Consider the following 15,154-nt stretch of genomic DNA (forward strand, 5'->3'; position numbering starts at 1 on the left):
TCATTGTCAGATAATACAGTGATATTTATTTCAAGTATTTAGATAATGATAATTTTACTTAATATTTGAATTGTATTCAAAATTCTGTATTAAGAATCCGTTATCATATCCTTATTTTTTTGATTCATGATTGACAGTGAAACTACTTAACATATTAATTTACATAGGTTACGTCAACCATGAGTTCTGTATTTATATCAGTTGCACAAGTAACTGGCGTCGGCAATAGAAAATAGTGTTGATTATTGCTTCTGACATAGTGCATGAAGGAAAGCACTATTAAAATTATATAATTGTTAGTGACAAGTAACTTATGTACATAATTTTAATTAAAAAACGTAAAATATAAACAAGAAACTATGTGTAAAACTAAGCTTATTAAAGCAGTTGTAGAAAATTTAATTTCCAAGACTAATTTTGGACAATGTATGAAAAAAGTAAATATTTTATCTCATTTATTTTTAACACATTTTAATGACAGTTAATTATGTTTTATTTGATCAAAGTTTATTTGTATTTTCTAACTGCTTCTTTCCCATATAGATTAAAATAATTTCAGCAGGAAGCGGAAACTGTAAAGCAGAATTGGTTATCTCTGATGAACACTTGAATGTAGGTGGTACTTTGCATGGTGGTTTTACAAGTACTCTCATTGATTGCATTTCCACATATGCTGTGATGACCCAAGGAACTGGTGTACCTGGGGTTTCGGTAGATCTACACGTCACGTATGAATTTTTTTTTAATATATCTATTTATATATATATATATGTGATTCTAAATAATCAAAAGATATGTAACAACAATATTTAGGTTTATGAAAGCAGCCTTTCCTGGTGAACTAATAACAATTGATGCTAAAACTGTACGTGCTGGTAAGTCATTAGCTTTCCTTGCGGTAGATGTAACAAAAAATAATGGGATAGATATGGTTGCCCATGGGAGACACACAAAATTTTTGTTACAAGGAAAGCAATAGCAAATTTTAGACAATGAAGGAATTTAATATCTGGAGATAATCTAACATCCTTAAGTGGGTGTGTAATATTTATGTTGTTATTAAGATGAATATAATTTTTTGTTAAACATATTAATATGGTGTACATTATTTCTACAATTTTCTGAAAGAATTTCAAGGGGCCTACATATACATGTACTACTACAGGTATACATTACAAATACTTATAATATTTAATGGCACAATATTATAAAAGATGTACATACTGTTCTTTAATATAACAGTGATACCAAAATTGGACTTATTAACACACATATTTATTATTTTCTTTAACAAAAAGAATCTCACTGCTCAAACTGGGCATAGAACCTATTTAGAAATCAGATTTTTACATTGTTAATAATTAATAGATACAACTAAAGTGATATGTATCTTGTACTGCTAATGAGGAAAAACATATTATATAAAAAATAATTTCAAATTTCTGAAAGCAGCGAATAATATGTAGAATTCATTAACCACAAAATATTAAATTTAAATTGTGCATTATACATTCGTGTTTTAATGAAGTCGATTACATAAATAATTTTATACATATGTTAAAATATACTTACTCATTATGCTACGAAAGCGAAGCGTCATTTTCTGCGGTAAAAGAATGTTCAAAGTAAAAAATAAAAATGGTAAAAACCGAAAACGAGTAAGATGGGGCACTATGTACTTACTTTCCTTGGTAGGGTGTCTAAGATATCGCATACAAGACTAGAGATAATAACAGACACCTAAATAGGCAAATCGAGTTTGAAAGAGGACAATAAAGAATCAATCTTCCACTCGATCCTTTTACGATCCGTGGTGTATGTACAAATTAATAAATGTGTAAAGTTAACGAAGCATTCTGTTACTGTAACTTTTTTACATCCTCTAAGAGGCTCTTTAAATCTTCTATTCTATCAGATAGAGACTCGGCAAGGTCCTTAACTCTCTTGCATTCCTGCTCAGTTTCCTGGATCGTTATTTCCAGATACTTAATCCTTTCAGTTTGATCGTGCCTACCTATATCTTTCGAAACAAAGTTATTTTGTGCTGGCAAGTATTTGGCTGCGCTGCGTCTGAATCGCGAGATCGTGTTACCCTGTTCCTCGCAACCGTCGCAACAATCGGACCAAACTCTCAGATCCACGTACGGTATTTCATCGCAACTGACGAATTTGTTGTCACCTTCTGGCAGCACGAATACATTCGGTTGTATTCTGTCGATATTATCTCCGTTATCGCATAGGATTCTAGCTAAGCTCGTTTGTTTTATCTGGGCAAATTGGTCAGGTTTAAAGACAGTGGGACTTTCGTACCAAAACCTGTCGCCGTTCCTGGTGCGTCTGAATTGTTCCAACAGAAGACACTTGAAAAGAGGACCCACTTTGGCGTTTGGTAGTTGATCCTCTAAAACTCCACCGACCCAGACGTCTATGTTCCCAGGATGACCGTACAATTCTCTTAGCTTCTGTCTGACTCTGGCGCTGTGTATTTCACCGGCCAGATCTTCGAAGGTCTCTACATGCGACATGTTACAGATTCGTCGCCATTCCAGGTATCCTGGCAACGCATGATCCCTGCCACGTTGAATATTCATAGCAGCTAAGTCCAAAGCTACCGCATGAGCAGTATGGAACAGCTGCTCGGTCAATTCTGTGTTCAAGTTCTCCTCGGGTAATTTTAATTTAGCCGCTGTGCCGAACATCCCTCTCATCAGAGGATCAACGCCACCCTCTTCGACTAATCTCCACGGTGAAAAAAAGGCGTCTCGTAGTTTCAGGGGGCCTTGAGGTATAGACTGGAAAGATGAGTTAAGACGCTGCAGACGAGGTTGGATCAACGTGTGACCGAACCTCAGAGCCGCAGTGGCAAATACGTTGGAAATACTGGCGTCCAAATTGGGGTCGTAACCTCGGTAGGGACCGAGAAGCTCCTCCGCGGTTCCGTCGAATACGTGAGGTATCCAGTGCTGATAAGTGACGTGTTGCATCTCGGCTCCAACGATCTTTCTAGCTTCCTGGTACAGCTTCTCTCCGTTCCAGTGAGGGTTCATCTCCCGCAGGCTGCGAGCGATACGGTTGTGCTCTCGTAACCATATCGTGTGCATCGCCAGGAGACCCACCTGCTCGTTGGCTCGAATGTCACCAGCTACGAAACAGTTGATGGAGCTTTCCAGAGGATTCCTTCTACAGTCAACGAACTGACCGTTAGCGTATGGAAGAAGCGGTTTGTGACCAGGAATAGTAGGACCTTCTCTTAATAAACCATGATCCGTGGTGAAGTCGCGCAAATCTTTGGCTAGAGCATCGTCATAACCATATACCTGAGAAGCATCCAAGTAACTGGTCAATTGATTCAGTTGTTCGCGTGGAGTGAAACTGCCCCACAATAGACTAGTTGCACCAGAACCACAGACTGCGCTGGTTCTTATGAAGTCGATGCATCTTCTGTTGGTCACTCTAGGATCACCTGGAGGAACATCCATAGGAAAACAGGGCGCTGCGTTGTCGCAAGATTTCTTGCAGTCTATACCATCCCAAGACTCGCTGGAGACCGACGGCAGAGAATGATCTAAATCATGATCCAAGAACTGTCCCCATTGCATCACCATGTGGGTGATCCTCTCGTCGGAGGTCACGTTATGGGTAGCTACTAGGGTGGTAGAGATCAGTCGTGCGGCTGGTTTTGGGTAGCCGTAATAACGACGTCCTTTCTCCCATCCCACTGGAGATGAAAATCCGTTTTCATAAATTGGTTGCAGAACTCTACGGAAACCGGTATAAGAGGATCCCCAGGTGGGGTGTCTTAAGTTATTACAGCTACCATCTATGCTACGGTATTTGGTATGGTAGCACATGTTCGTGCAGTTCTGCTTGTGCCTGTGTCCAGTACATCCTGATAGTCTCTCAATTTCTCTGACCTAGAACATCGATACGATATTACCGTATTTATACATAATGTAATAAACGGATGGATGCAGGATAGAAGACACACCTGTTCCGCTGTCAAGACTTGTTCATACCGAAATTCATTAGTGGTATTCGCGCTGATACCAGCGTTTATCATACGCCTTATATTAACAAGCGTTCTCTCAAACACCTCCGCTGGCCTAGCCGCGGCGCGACCAACGGCGTCTGGGAAACGCGCGAGTCTGAATGGATTCACTCGCGAGCTGTCACCTGTGAAGAGACTTATCAACGTATTATTTATGGCACGATCAATCTCCTCGGTGGCATCCTTGAACGCTCTTATCACCAGTACATCTGTCGCTTCAGGCTGGCGAACGCGCACCAACGCTTGAGCAGTTGCACGCCCATATTGGTTCATTGCCGAGCATTCGTATCTGTGAACAAACACAATTGTTAATTATTATTATTATCAGTAAATTGGACGTTGAAATTAGCTGTTACGTATGTCAAAGCTATATTATTAATCCGAAGACAAATAAAGAAATACACTTTGCATTTAGCGATCCTTGAACGTGCGAATTATAATTAGAGTTGTGTCATTACGAGGCAATCAATTTCTATCCAAGACAGCAAATTAATTCACCTGCCAGTGTCCGCGGCAGTAACATTATAAAGGTACAAGCTTCCCCCACGGGATATTCGTACTCTCTCCCCTTCCACGGCTGTTCCATCCTTCTTCCATTGTATTACTGGTTTCGGAACACCTTCAACCCTACAGGGCACCTCGATAATGGCACCGGGTTCCGCCTCCATGTCGTGAGGCTCGTATGTCATCCTAGGTGGACTGTAAGAGGTATCAACCACTCTCAAATCCGCGCTAGTTTCAGCCTCACCATTTGAGTTCCTCGCTTGACAAACGTATCTAGCCGAGTCAGACTCCTTCACGGCAATGATTCTCAACAAATTACCGTCGTCTTCAATAGAGATACGACCACCTACATTCAACGTCTGACCATTTCGCCACCATTGAATTTCTGGCGTGGGCTGTCCCTCGACTCTGCACTTGAAGTAGACGTCTGTTCCAACTTGAACAGTTTGAGATTCGGGTAACTGGGTGAATCTTAACGACGGTGATACCGTTATGATAGCTCTAGCCTTTCTCGATTTAGTATAGCCCATTTCGCTTCTAGCCACGCATTCGTATTCGCCGTTGTCTCGCTCGGTCGCATCTGAGATTATCAATGTTCCATCTCCCTGGATCACATAGCGATTCCCGTCGGGTGATACCTCGTTAGAATCTCGCATCCATTTGATTTCTGGAGCTGGGTCGCCTATCACCTCACAGGCGAAGGTGATGGTGCCGCCTAGTCTGACCTCCACGTCCTCAGGACCGTTCATGATGCGTGGTTTGGCTAAAAGATAAGGATTCAATGAAAATTCAGAATACGTACCTATAGAAAAACTAACTATGCAATGATTACTCTCATTGTCAGAGGTCTACCCTGTAACTAATGAACTTTCTAAAAACTCCGTGCCATTCCAATATTTTCTTTTTGTCACTGAACAAAGTTTCTCCATTAATATTATTAAAACTAATGTGTCTCCGGAGAGCCATAAAGCAGCGTTCACAGTAGAGAGGCGCAGTTATTTTATATAATGAACATTCCCTATCGTTTCCACGAATTACTCAACTGCAATGAAAGTCGTCGGGGGACATGGTGGTCAGGGAGCGTCCCTTCATCTCAACGGGTGCCTGGCAAATGGCTGCCATCTCCGAGGATTTGCTCTGAAGTCTGTGCAACAGCCAAACCAAGTTACAGTCGCAAACGAGAGCATTGCTGTCGAGACGGAGCCGCGTCATGGGTCCCACATTATGGAACGCGTCGGCGGGAATATGATGCAGCATGTTGCTGTGCAGAAACAGCCTCTCCAACGAGGGCAGATCATTGAACGTTCCTTTCTTGATCTCTCTTAGGTGGTTGTAGTGCAAGTATAGTTGTTCTAATTTCGGCAGACCAGCGAATGCACCTGGTGAAATTCTTTCAAGACGATTCTTGTACAGGTAGAGGATCCTCAGCTTGGGTGCACCCTCGAAGATCCTGGGAGGCAGATGTCTGATGCGATTGTCGTTAAGCAACAGAGTGTGTAATTCTGGGAGATTGTAAAACGAGCCTGGACGTAGTTCGGCTATGTTGTTGAACCGTAGGTCCCTGGAAAATTTTAAATATTTTTTTAAATTAAATTTCACCATTTAACGAGGTATCTCCCATATCGAGGCCTCCAAAGAGGAGACAATGAAAACTCTTCTATTAAGGTGTTTTACATACTCAACACGACATACTCAATCACACTCTATCATCTTGAAATTATATTAAATCACTGTGTAGGTTGATTTTACGCTCCCATCTAGCTCTTATTATTGATTAAAGCATAATCGCCTGAATAGAATCAAATGCAGATTTTTCATCTGGCGTATAGGTATACTATTGAATAACAAAAGCAATCGAAACGGTAGGGCGTATTACACGGTTCGCCGCGGCAAAGATCGCATGGAGTCATAAAGCGCGAAGCTCTTAATTAACGATTTCATTCGACTCGTTGCACATTATTTCCTCCCTCTAAATTGCTGGGCTAGTTTCTCGGTTCGACGCGCCGCTATTTTAACCTCTTTATCGCTCCGGTTGATCTTCCAGTGGCTCGTTCCGTGCTGGAGTACCGAGTAGAGAAAAATGGAACAAAATCTGCGAACTGGTCCCCCGCCCCGATGTTTCCCGCGGTTCTCGCGATCCAGCTTCGAAATAATGAAAAGCTTTCGCGCGATGAATATAAAGCTCTAGCGTGAAACCAGAATCGTTTTTTGCCCTTTCTCTTTTGTCTGCGTGCTACTTTTCATTCATGTTTTTCACGATTTCCCAGTTCCGTCCCGGTGACGACGAAGAAACGGCGTGAAATCCGTCGGAAGAAGCAGGAGAAATTATTCCTACGGAAAAAAAGGGAATTTTTTTAAAGTTGTGCTTAACATTCGGGTAACTTATTCTGTATAAATGTATAATAGAAACTGTGTTGAAAAGTTAAGAATAGCAGAATATTTTGTTTTACAGTTCTTATCTGTAATTATATAAAATAGAAATTTAGTTGAATCGTACCTAGTGAGCTTTTGAAAATACAGGTATCTCTGAAGATACTTTATCACGTTTTATGTTTTACTTAAACCTGGTATAAGTTACAGGAGACTGAAACACCATGCGAAACGAATGGAAAATGCGAAAGAGAGGAGAGATTCCCTTTCACCAGATCTAGCGATCATATATTTCGACGCGTCACTAATAATGACACGTGATATTTGCAAAGAGCCGCTTCAGTAACTCTCCTCGGGTACTTGTCGACGTTCATATTCGTTCGCCGCGATTCGTTTCACATCGAACGCGTTGTAACGCGATCGAAGTTGTTTTACTGCTTGTAATATTCTTAGAAACAAGTTGCAACATTTTTCACTTTCAATCGAATCGTATTTTAACGTCATTTCCGGAAACCGTCGCCTGTTCACCGTTTGGAGATTGAAAAAGAATAATCGATTAAAATGCACCGGTGGAAGTCTATTAAATTATGTTTCGTCGCTATCGGATAAAAAAAAAATGATAATGAATAGGAAATAAATTTACTTTCACCTCGATCTGGGATTTCGCTACTTCCTAGATAAGAATTTCCTTCTACGGCATTACGATCGGGCATATTAAAAATTTTCTTCTGGTAAACAGTATTTCTGAGAAAACCAACGACCATCGAACAATCCTTTTGTATTTTTAGAATCGTTGAGTAATATTTGATAACTCGTTCTTGAATTAATTCAGAAAAATCCGGAAACCACTATGATGTCATTTGTTTCACTGATTCATGAGCATCTTCAGATGGAGTTATGAAATTCTGCTGTTTTTCTGTGATCCTGTTACTTTACATTTCCGGAAAACAATCACCTCACCCGTTGGTTACAAAGTCAAATTTCCTGAAATTTAATTTTAGGATCATTTAGCAGTTTGAAATGTTAATGATAAGATAAGAAATTGAGATAACAATAACAATGGAAATTTTTCGAATTTTGGAATACCATCCTAATTATATTTTGAATATAAATAAAACTACCTTTTCAAGTGGAAATTAAAAAGCCTGCTTGTGAGTTCTACTTTTTACATAATTTCATTAAATTTGTTTGCACTTCATTTATAATAAAAAGTCAAACCACGATTTTTGCAATGTGTACTCAGTTAATTGTTTAAAGAGAGATTTTATCAGAATGATTTATCGATGATCTAACAAAGGTGTATTTATTCAATGAAGCCAGGGCAAACCCCACTTATGTGTACTCGATATTCAGGTCAATATCCATAATAGGTATACTCTCGTCGGTCCGCATGAACACCGTTCATTTCAACATTTTAAAGAATCCTTCATCCTCAAATTACCTTCTCCTCAGTCTGTAATTCAATAAAAAAATGTTCATTCTATTTTACAAGAGAATATATTTAAAAAATTTTTAAGTAAAATACTACCTCTGTAGTATATTGATATTGTCTTTCATTACCAAGAAAGAAAAAAGTGAAAGAAAACATTTACCTTGACAATACGATCGTTATCTCAAGAAACCCCCCTACCCACGTTCGAATTAATTCAATCCAAGTAACAAGCGAGCCTGCCCCCGTTGTCTCCACAAGGGTCCTTCATTTTAACGAGATCGTTTTATCCTTGCGGATTCTCTCAGCGAAAAGAAGATCACCATCAAGGGTCATTTGTATCCGCGATATTCCGATCGAAGTGCAATTTAATCTGTTCAGTTTAATGAAAACATTCAGCCTCGTAACGAACAGCATTTTTATTCATCTATCTTCGATTCGGCCTCTAAGTTCGTCTACCAGGACCCTTGGAGGGAAAAAAAACACTGAACCTGTTCGTTTCTTGTCGTCGATTTTTACGACGGACCTTCGTCGAGCACCCTTTGTCTGTAACTGGCTGTAAACAAAGATCCAAATTCTCAGTAAAATATCTAGAATTCGTTTAAGCGCACCAAATGGCTAGAATATAAACCGTGAGGATTGTTTATGCGAACCGACGGAAGATTAAACCCATGCCTGCTTGCTGCTTCTTTTTGTGAAACGGTAAAATTGTAACATTAATATTTATACTTCTGAAATTGAACTTTTGGCGATTCGATTAAACTGAGAATCGTGGGTGTATACGTATGCTCCGTTGAACTAGAGGAAATTCAATTTGAATACAATTATGCCAGAGATAGATCAGTATGGGAACGTTGTTTGAATTAACCGAGTATCAACGGTTCAATTAACAACGATTTCTCTTAATTACGTCTTCGGATAAGAATTATTACACAGTCGTTCGTGGCAGTGACTCATCTGCAGATGCAAAGAGTTTAATCATTCCTTCTCTAAACAAGATTTAATTGTCATTAAATAGCCGATGCAATTAAATCTCCCGTTAATCCCTTATCATAAATGAAAAGCAATCCTTGATACATTTCCTGTCATTTCTTCGATAAGAAGATTAAATTTCTTCCTTTTCCATTATCCGGAGAACTATCGATTGAGATTGGAGACTCTGAAGAAGAAAAAAATTTTAATGTTTACTTTTTCAGGCAAAAACGAATTGAAATCTGTAAACAGAGTACAAGGAGAAGATAAAATCGTGAAAAAGAAGTCCCTTAACCGGATCGAAGGGTGACTAAAACGATAAAACGTCGCGACGTGTAAATATTATCATCAGATACGATGCGTTATCGTTTTCTCACTCTTGGCCCGTGTTTCCAGAGAAAAATCAACTTTGCGAAGAGGAGAAAAACCGGAGAAAAATGTTAAACCATGTCCACAAGTGTCTTCGCTTCGATGGATCGTATATAAACGTGATGTCACCTTTCGAAATGTTGATAAGAACGAGGACACTTCTTACGAAACAGGCTGAAAATATCAAAGTAAGAAATGAAAAAAAGAATTTGCTTTTTTTTTTTTTTTTAATAAATATAATTCGTGGATGACCTTTAGAAGATATTCGATAAAGAGGACGTAAAATAAATTTAGAATACCTAGTGAATCAATATCAATATCGAAATAAAAATTTGGCGATCGATGATTTTTATGACGTGTCTGATTGCTTTAGTATTAAGCTAGGAACAACAAGCGAACCAAAGTATGCACACGTGCAGCCAAGAATTTGCATTCACGCGATTCCACCTTTGTTCTTCTCTTCAGAGATTCATCCTCGTCCGCCTCGTCGTATCTTATATATAGTTTAAGCAACACGGTCATGCCTATTTTAACTGTATTCGAAGACTCGATCTTGTACGAGGAAATATCGTCGATGGACGATACAGCTGAAAGAAACACAATTCTATTGAAAAATGAAGAAAAACAAAGTAGAACTCGAGTAGATTTCTAGATCCTTACAGAAACGAAATCTTAATTCAGTTTTAAATATTATATAGATAATTATAATATTTTGTCCAAGTGAATAATTGGAATTCTTAATAAAATGAAAAATTATATTTTACCTGAGTGGAATGATTTAAGCTCCATTTTTCATTAATGGAATAAATGAGAAGATGAATATAATAATTTTAAGAACAAATTAGACATCCGATATGAGCATTACTTGAATTCCTTTCATCTTTAGCGAAATACGATCCTCCAATTATATTTCAAACGGCGCATCTTCAATCGAAGGCTATTGCTTCCACAGAATGGAGAAGATCAGAACATTTCGCGAACATTCAATTAACCAGAAACCTTTTGTCTTTTGTAACATCTGCCTGAGCCAGACTTTGCTGTTTAATTAAACATACCAAACAAAATGAAGATTTAAATGCATACATAAAATTAAATACATCTTCAATGTTTTCTAATGTATCCTACTTGCTTTTTTCCAATTCAGTTTCAGTGCTACAAGTACCCTAAATGTTAATCCATTCTCGCAAATGTCCCCCTGACTGTTCACTTCTAAAACTACATACAGTGCGATAAGATATAATAAAATAAAAAAAAAGTAGTTTATCTACAAGTATCATAACTTCGCTTTAATATAATTAATGAGTAAATACGCCATCAGCTATGAATATAATTACAAAATACTAACTTTCCATAGTTAATATCTGACCCTATCTTCACCTAGCCTAACCGAGTCCAAATGAAACTTTCCAAGCTATCGTTAAATATCTCATAAATAAAACTTCCCACCCGCGATTTTACGACCGCGTTACATCATTTCCATCGGCTGGTGCACCCTGTAGAATTCTATACGGCCCACGTGTACTACTACGGATTAGAAATATCTTCAACCTACACCGTGACTACCCGATACCCCCAAATTTCCAAATGCAACCACTGTGCACCACTTTCAGAGGCCATCGATCGGGATAGAATGAAGCAATACGGATGAAAGAGTAACGATTAAGTCACTTACAGGACCGTGGTGTTGGTTGGTACCCGTGGTACACGGTTAAGCTTCTGAAACATGCACCGCACGGTACTCCCGAAGCACATGCACTTATGGGGGCACTCGGTCCTCCCATTCTGCGACTGAACCGCCCAGGACACTCGCAGGATCACCAGGATCAAAGATACAACGATCAATTGCAGCCTCATTGTCTCTGATCCAGTCTATGACCTTTCACATCAACATTAATCACGCTACTCGAACTAGCACGTGGTTCTGGTCATCGAGATAAACGCTTCTTCCGTCTGGTTCTCTTTGGACACGCGGTACTTTCACTTCTTCGTATCCAACAGCGGCTCCTGCGAGGTTGCTGCTTGCAGTTTGCTGTCCCCGAGCCGGAATCTCGTCTGCAGGGTCGATCGTTCGTGATTATATAGGGTGTCGGAGAATATGGAATTTAGCAGCACGTTCTACAGGTAGAACAGATATGCATATGATAAGTGCTTTGTTAAAAGATTCTAATAAATGCAAAACGTGCTGCCAAAGTTTGATCTCAATATCATCTGACACCCTCTATGCATCATGTTTAGTTTGGACGTGTTCGAGGATCGTAATCTCCTAAAAAGAGATCCAAGTCCTAGCTATTGGATCGCTTCATCAATCTCTACGTGCCTCGGTATGCAAAGTAATAAATCACCTGGTTACAGGGAGAACGGTACCGATAAATCAACACAGAACCAAGAGCGAACTATACGCATAAAATTGTTTCAGCACATTTTATACAATTCTTTTTCAATATCCTCCTCGGTACATGTCTAAACTAAACAAGCTATACACTGATATCTGTTTAAAAACGATCTCCCTTACAAGAATCTCTATCCCCCGAAATCCTCTTTACAGTTTCAGAGTACACACGCGATTGAAGAAGCTGGGACCAGCCTCGGGACCGTTTCGACCGGCGCAGAAACTGCGAGTGCGGTGAACGAAGGCAACGGCGGCGGCGAAGTAAGGAAGAGGCGCAGAGGTACGCCGCCGCTGCGTTCTCGTCTCGTCGCGGCGGCTCAGCTACTACTGGAACTCCTCCACGCCGTTCTGAGCGCTCGATAGCCTGGAGATCGAGCGTACGCGCTTCGTTCGGCAGTGCGAAAGAGCTTTTCCTCGACCGAGTGTCTCTACTCCACTTTCCTTGCACGCTTTGGACGCTGCTTCGCGCGTCGAGCTCTCCTGATTCTTTCTCGATCTACCGTACATGATCTTCGTTTGTTTACACTGTAACGCGGGCATGATACAATTGAGAGAAAGAAATGAAATAAAATGAACGCGTGTACTCCATACTTATATTATAGAATTGACGAGGAACTTAAAATCAATAAATAGCGATTTATGTTCAATATAGAAATGATGACTATAAGAAAATATGAAGAATATATCACCTGATGTTTTGCTTACTCGGTATATGCATATCGCAGAAAACTGTGCATTCAAGTAAAACGTTATGAAGCGTGATTGCTGTTTAGAACTCAGTGCTTCTAGTGTAAGGGCCTTTTTGCGGCTTGCAGTTTCAAGGAAACCGTCGGTGTATAATTGGCCGCTTTGTATCTGTCCACTTTAATGTTTTTACGAGCGCCTTCTATGGGACACTGTTCTCGCGTAGCCACAACTGTTATTACATGCTTCTTTCCTTATTTCAATTTCTTCAACAATTGTCGACCCTAAAAAATATAATCCTTATAAATAAAAAAAATAAAATTGATAGACTTATAAAATATCTTACAAGTTATTTAAAAAATGAATAACAAATGGTCTAAACCTGCTCGACTACATCATTTCTACTAATTATACTAGTATAAGAAATACAAACTAAATTATACGAGTACCAATCAAAATGATAAGTTATCAGAAGCGGGGAATCCTGATACCGTTAACTTCTAATTGTTCGCCAGGATGCATTACGCATAAATGCAATATTTGGTGTAATTTGATATTTATCGATTGCATATGCACGTTCTCGTACATTTCCCATTAACATTCCGTATGAAATCCGTAGGCAGATAAGTGGAATGCTCGATGCAGGGGCGCGTTTGCATACGTGCTATCTACATGCAGTCGCAAGCGTGAAACGTGCACGCATGCAGGCCGCGTGCAAGTTCAACGAGCAACAGACCGCGGCGCCAAGAGACCGCGATCTTTGCCTACGCAAGGCTAACAGTACGTATAATTGATAGAAACGATAATAAAGATTGCTACCGAGAAATAAACAGGATGAAGAGTGACGCTTCTCGTATCGCAATAAAAATCTTCATTTCCAGGATTAACTATAGTATTATTGCAATGTTCCTTTCAATACCATCCATGGTAAATTTTCAACGTCTTCAGTTTCATCCACTTGACAATTCCTAAATAACAATTTAATTTTCAATCAGTACATCAAATGTAAAATGAATGTAAAATTTCTATAAAAACTGATGAGTCACCCAAATATCTTACCTTATCAGCAATGGAGAGCCTTTATGTACTCTTCAACAAAGATTCTCTCCGTTATAGTCTATTTACTCACATATCATTTTTGTTTTCAAAGAAGAATCTTGACGGTCCTGTAGCTGTTCCGTCCAGACAAGGGTGTGTATCTACGCCAAAGAATGCTCGTCTGTTGGGAACGCGTTATTGGAAGCTGTCGTAAAAATACTTGGTAGATACCTTCGGTTCTATTCAACGAACAGCTCGAAGCGAACGAAGGAAGAGAATAAAAAACGGGGTCATTACCTTCGTGACCCGTTATCACATTGTCACGGAACAGCTGTGTGACCAAGGAACAATACAGGTGCATTGGAACCGAGAACAAAAGAATACTTAACGAAAGAGAAAGTATTAACATACTGGGTCACCGGCTGCTAGACCCGACTACAATTAGAACACGGATGCTTAGGGATCGAAAGAAAATGCCAAACGGGGTTGATGTTGAAACCGAAACGAACAAAATCTATTGTTATCGATATATCTGATAATTGATTAATATTATATTAAATAACATTAAAATAAGAATTCAAATATAGGGTAAGTTGTCTTGAATAAGTCTGTGAATTAAAATTGCGCAAATTTTTCCATGATTATTAAAAAAATGAACAGTATGATGCAGTCCGGCTCTCCCTGACATCTTAATTCTTTGAAATTAAGGCTCGAGCTGAAGATGACCGTCTCGGATGAAAGTTTATGCGCGTCTGACTTCCCGCGGAGCGAAAGAAGAAAATTCATTGACCTTATTACTTAAATGGCGAGCAGTCGTAGCGGCTGCAATCAAAGGATCCGTCGGTCGATAGCGTTTAATATTGTCGGATTGCTTTGAACGCGATAATGTGGCTTCAATCGGTCAATCATCGATTATACTTTTCTATTAAAATTGATGAAAATTGTTTCATTAACCCTTTGTAGTCCAACCTGATAATATTTTTTTTATACAGACTTATCTTGGGTTAAAGCGTAGTTAAATCACGTTAAAAAAATATAGTTAGAAAATCGATAAAATTAATTTACCTCTACTTCAATATATGTATTTTGGATACAAGGCCTCGAGATATCAAAAAATTTAAGAAATCAATATTGAAACACAGAGAGAACAAAGGATAACTTTTTGGTAATTAATTTTCATGAAAGTAACAAGGAACTCTTATAAGCTGTCGTTTACCATCATAACATTAAAGAGATATAATGATGATTAATATAAGCATCGACAGGGACAGCTGTGTTCGATCTGGACACTTTTAATGGAAGCCGATAAAATCATCATCGGGACTAGGATAAACTTACTTCACCGAATATC

General features: G+C 39.1%; 2 protein-coding genes and 2 long non-coding RNA genes across 6 annotated transcripts; 1 reads left to right on the forward strand and 3 right to left on the reverse strand.

Annotated features, from left to right (window-relative positions):
* The first annotated feature begins 144 nt into the window (after positions 1–144).
* Positions 145–1,090, forward strand: LOC117611815 (acyl-coenzyme A thioesterase 13). The gene is made up of 3 exons (XM_034340142.2): positions 145–437; positions 544–728; positions 814–1,090. The coding sequence occupies exons 1-3, from the start codon at positions 360–362 to the stop codon at positions 977–979; spliced, it is 429 nt and encodes a 142-aa protein (XP_034196033.1). The 5' UTR covers positions 145–359; the 3' UTR covers positions 980–1,090.
* Pxn (Peroxidasin) lies at positions 755–14,826 on the reverse strand. Of its 3 annotated transcripts, none has more exons than XM_034339705.2 (9): positions 13,825–14,826; positions 13,585–13,733; positions 12,787–13,049; positions 12,205–12,606; positions 11,365–11,744; positions 5,596–6,113; positions 4,547–5,315; positions 3,989–4,337; positions 755–3,914 (listed from the first exon to the last, which is right to left on the reverse strand). In XM_034339705.2, exons 5-9 carry the CDS (start codon positions 11,544–11,546, stop codon positions 1,860–1,862), a joined length of 3,873 nt encoding a protein of 1,290 aa, XP_034195596.1. In that variant the 5' UTR covers positions 11,547–11,744; positions 12,205–12,606; positions 12,787–13,049; positions 13,585–13,733; positions 13,825–14,826; the 3' UTR covers positions 755–1,859. The 3 variants fall into 3 exon arrangements, with proteins under 3 accessions (XP_034195596.1, XP_034195587.1, XP_034195604.1); XM_034339696.2 differs by having other exon boundaries at positions 12,771–13,049; XM_034339713.2 differs by having other exon boundaries at positions 11,365–11,807; positions 12,771–13,049.
* LOC117611828 (uncharacterized) lies at positions 6,137–9,554 on the reverse strand. The gene is made up of 4 exons (XR_004583244.2): positions 8,515–9,554; positions 8,044–8,375; positions 7,050–7,906; positions 6,137–6,883 (listed from the first exon to the last, which is right to left on the reverse strand). It is a non-coding gene; the product is annotated as an uncharacterized LOC117611828 (long non-coding RNA).
* LOC143305635 (uncharacterized) lies at positions 10,068–11,345 on the reverse strand. Its single transcript, XR_013062680.1, has 2 exons — positions 10,457–11,345; positions 10,068–10,279 (listed from the first exon to the last, which is right to left on the reverse strand). It is a non-coding gene; the product is annotated as an uncharacterized LOC143305635 (long non-coding RNA).
* Positions 14,827–15,154: the final 328 nt, after the last annotated feature.

This window comes from Osmia lignaria, chromosome 9 (genome assembly GCF_051020975.1).
Source record: "Osmia lignaria lignaria isolate PbOS001 chromosome 9, iyOsmLign1, whole genome shotgun sequence".
Taxonomy (NCBI): domain Eukaryota; kingdom Metazoa; phylum Arthropoda; class Insecta; order Hymenoptera; family Megachilidae; genus Osmia; species Osmia lignaria.

Excerpts from the sequence above, each read along its gene's own strand:
- LOC117611815 (XM_034340142.2), top strand. The coding sequence starts at position 360 with ATGTGTAAAACTAAGCTTATTAAAGCAGTTGTAGAAAATTTAATTTCC. Across the intron at positions 438-543 it reads TTGGACAATGTATGAAAAAA|ATTAAAATAATTTCAGCAGG; the intron begins GTAAATATTTTA and ends TTTCCCATATAG. Across the intron at positions 729-813 it reads TCGGTAGATCTACACGTCAC|GTTTATGAAAGCAGCCTTTC; the intron begins GTATGAATTTTT and ends AACAATATTTAG.
- Pxn (XM_034339705.2), bottom strand. The coding sequence starts at position 11,546 with ATGAGGCTGCAATTGATCGTTGTATCTTTGATCCTGGTGATCCTGCGA. Across the intron at positions 6,114-11,364 it reads CCAACCAACACCACGGTCCT|GGACCTACGGTTCAACAACA; the intron begins GTAAGTGACTTA and ends AAAATTTTCCAG. Across the intron at positions 5,316-5,595 it reads CCCCGACGACTTTCATTGCA|CCAAACCACGCATCATGAAC; the intron begins GTTGAGTAATTC and ends CTTATCTTTTAG.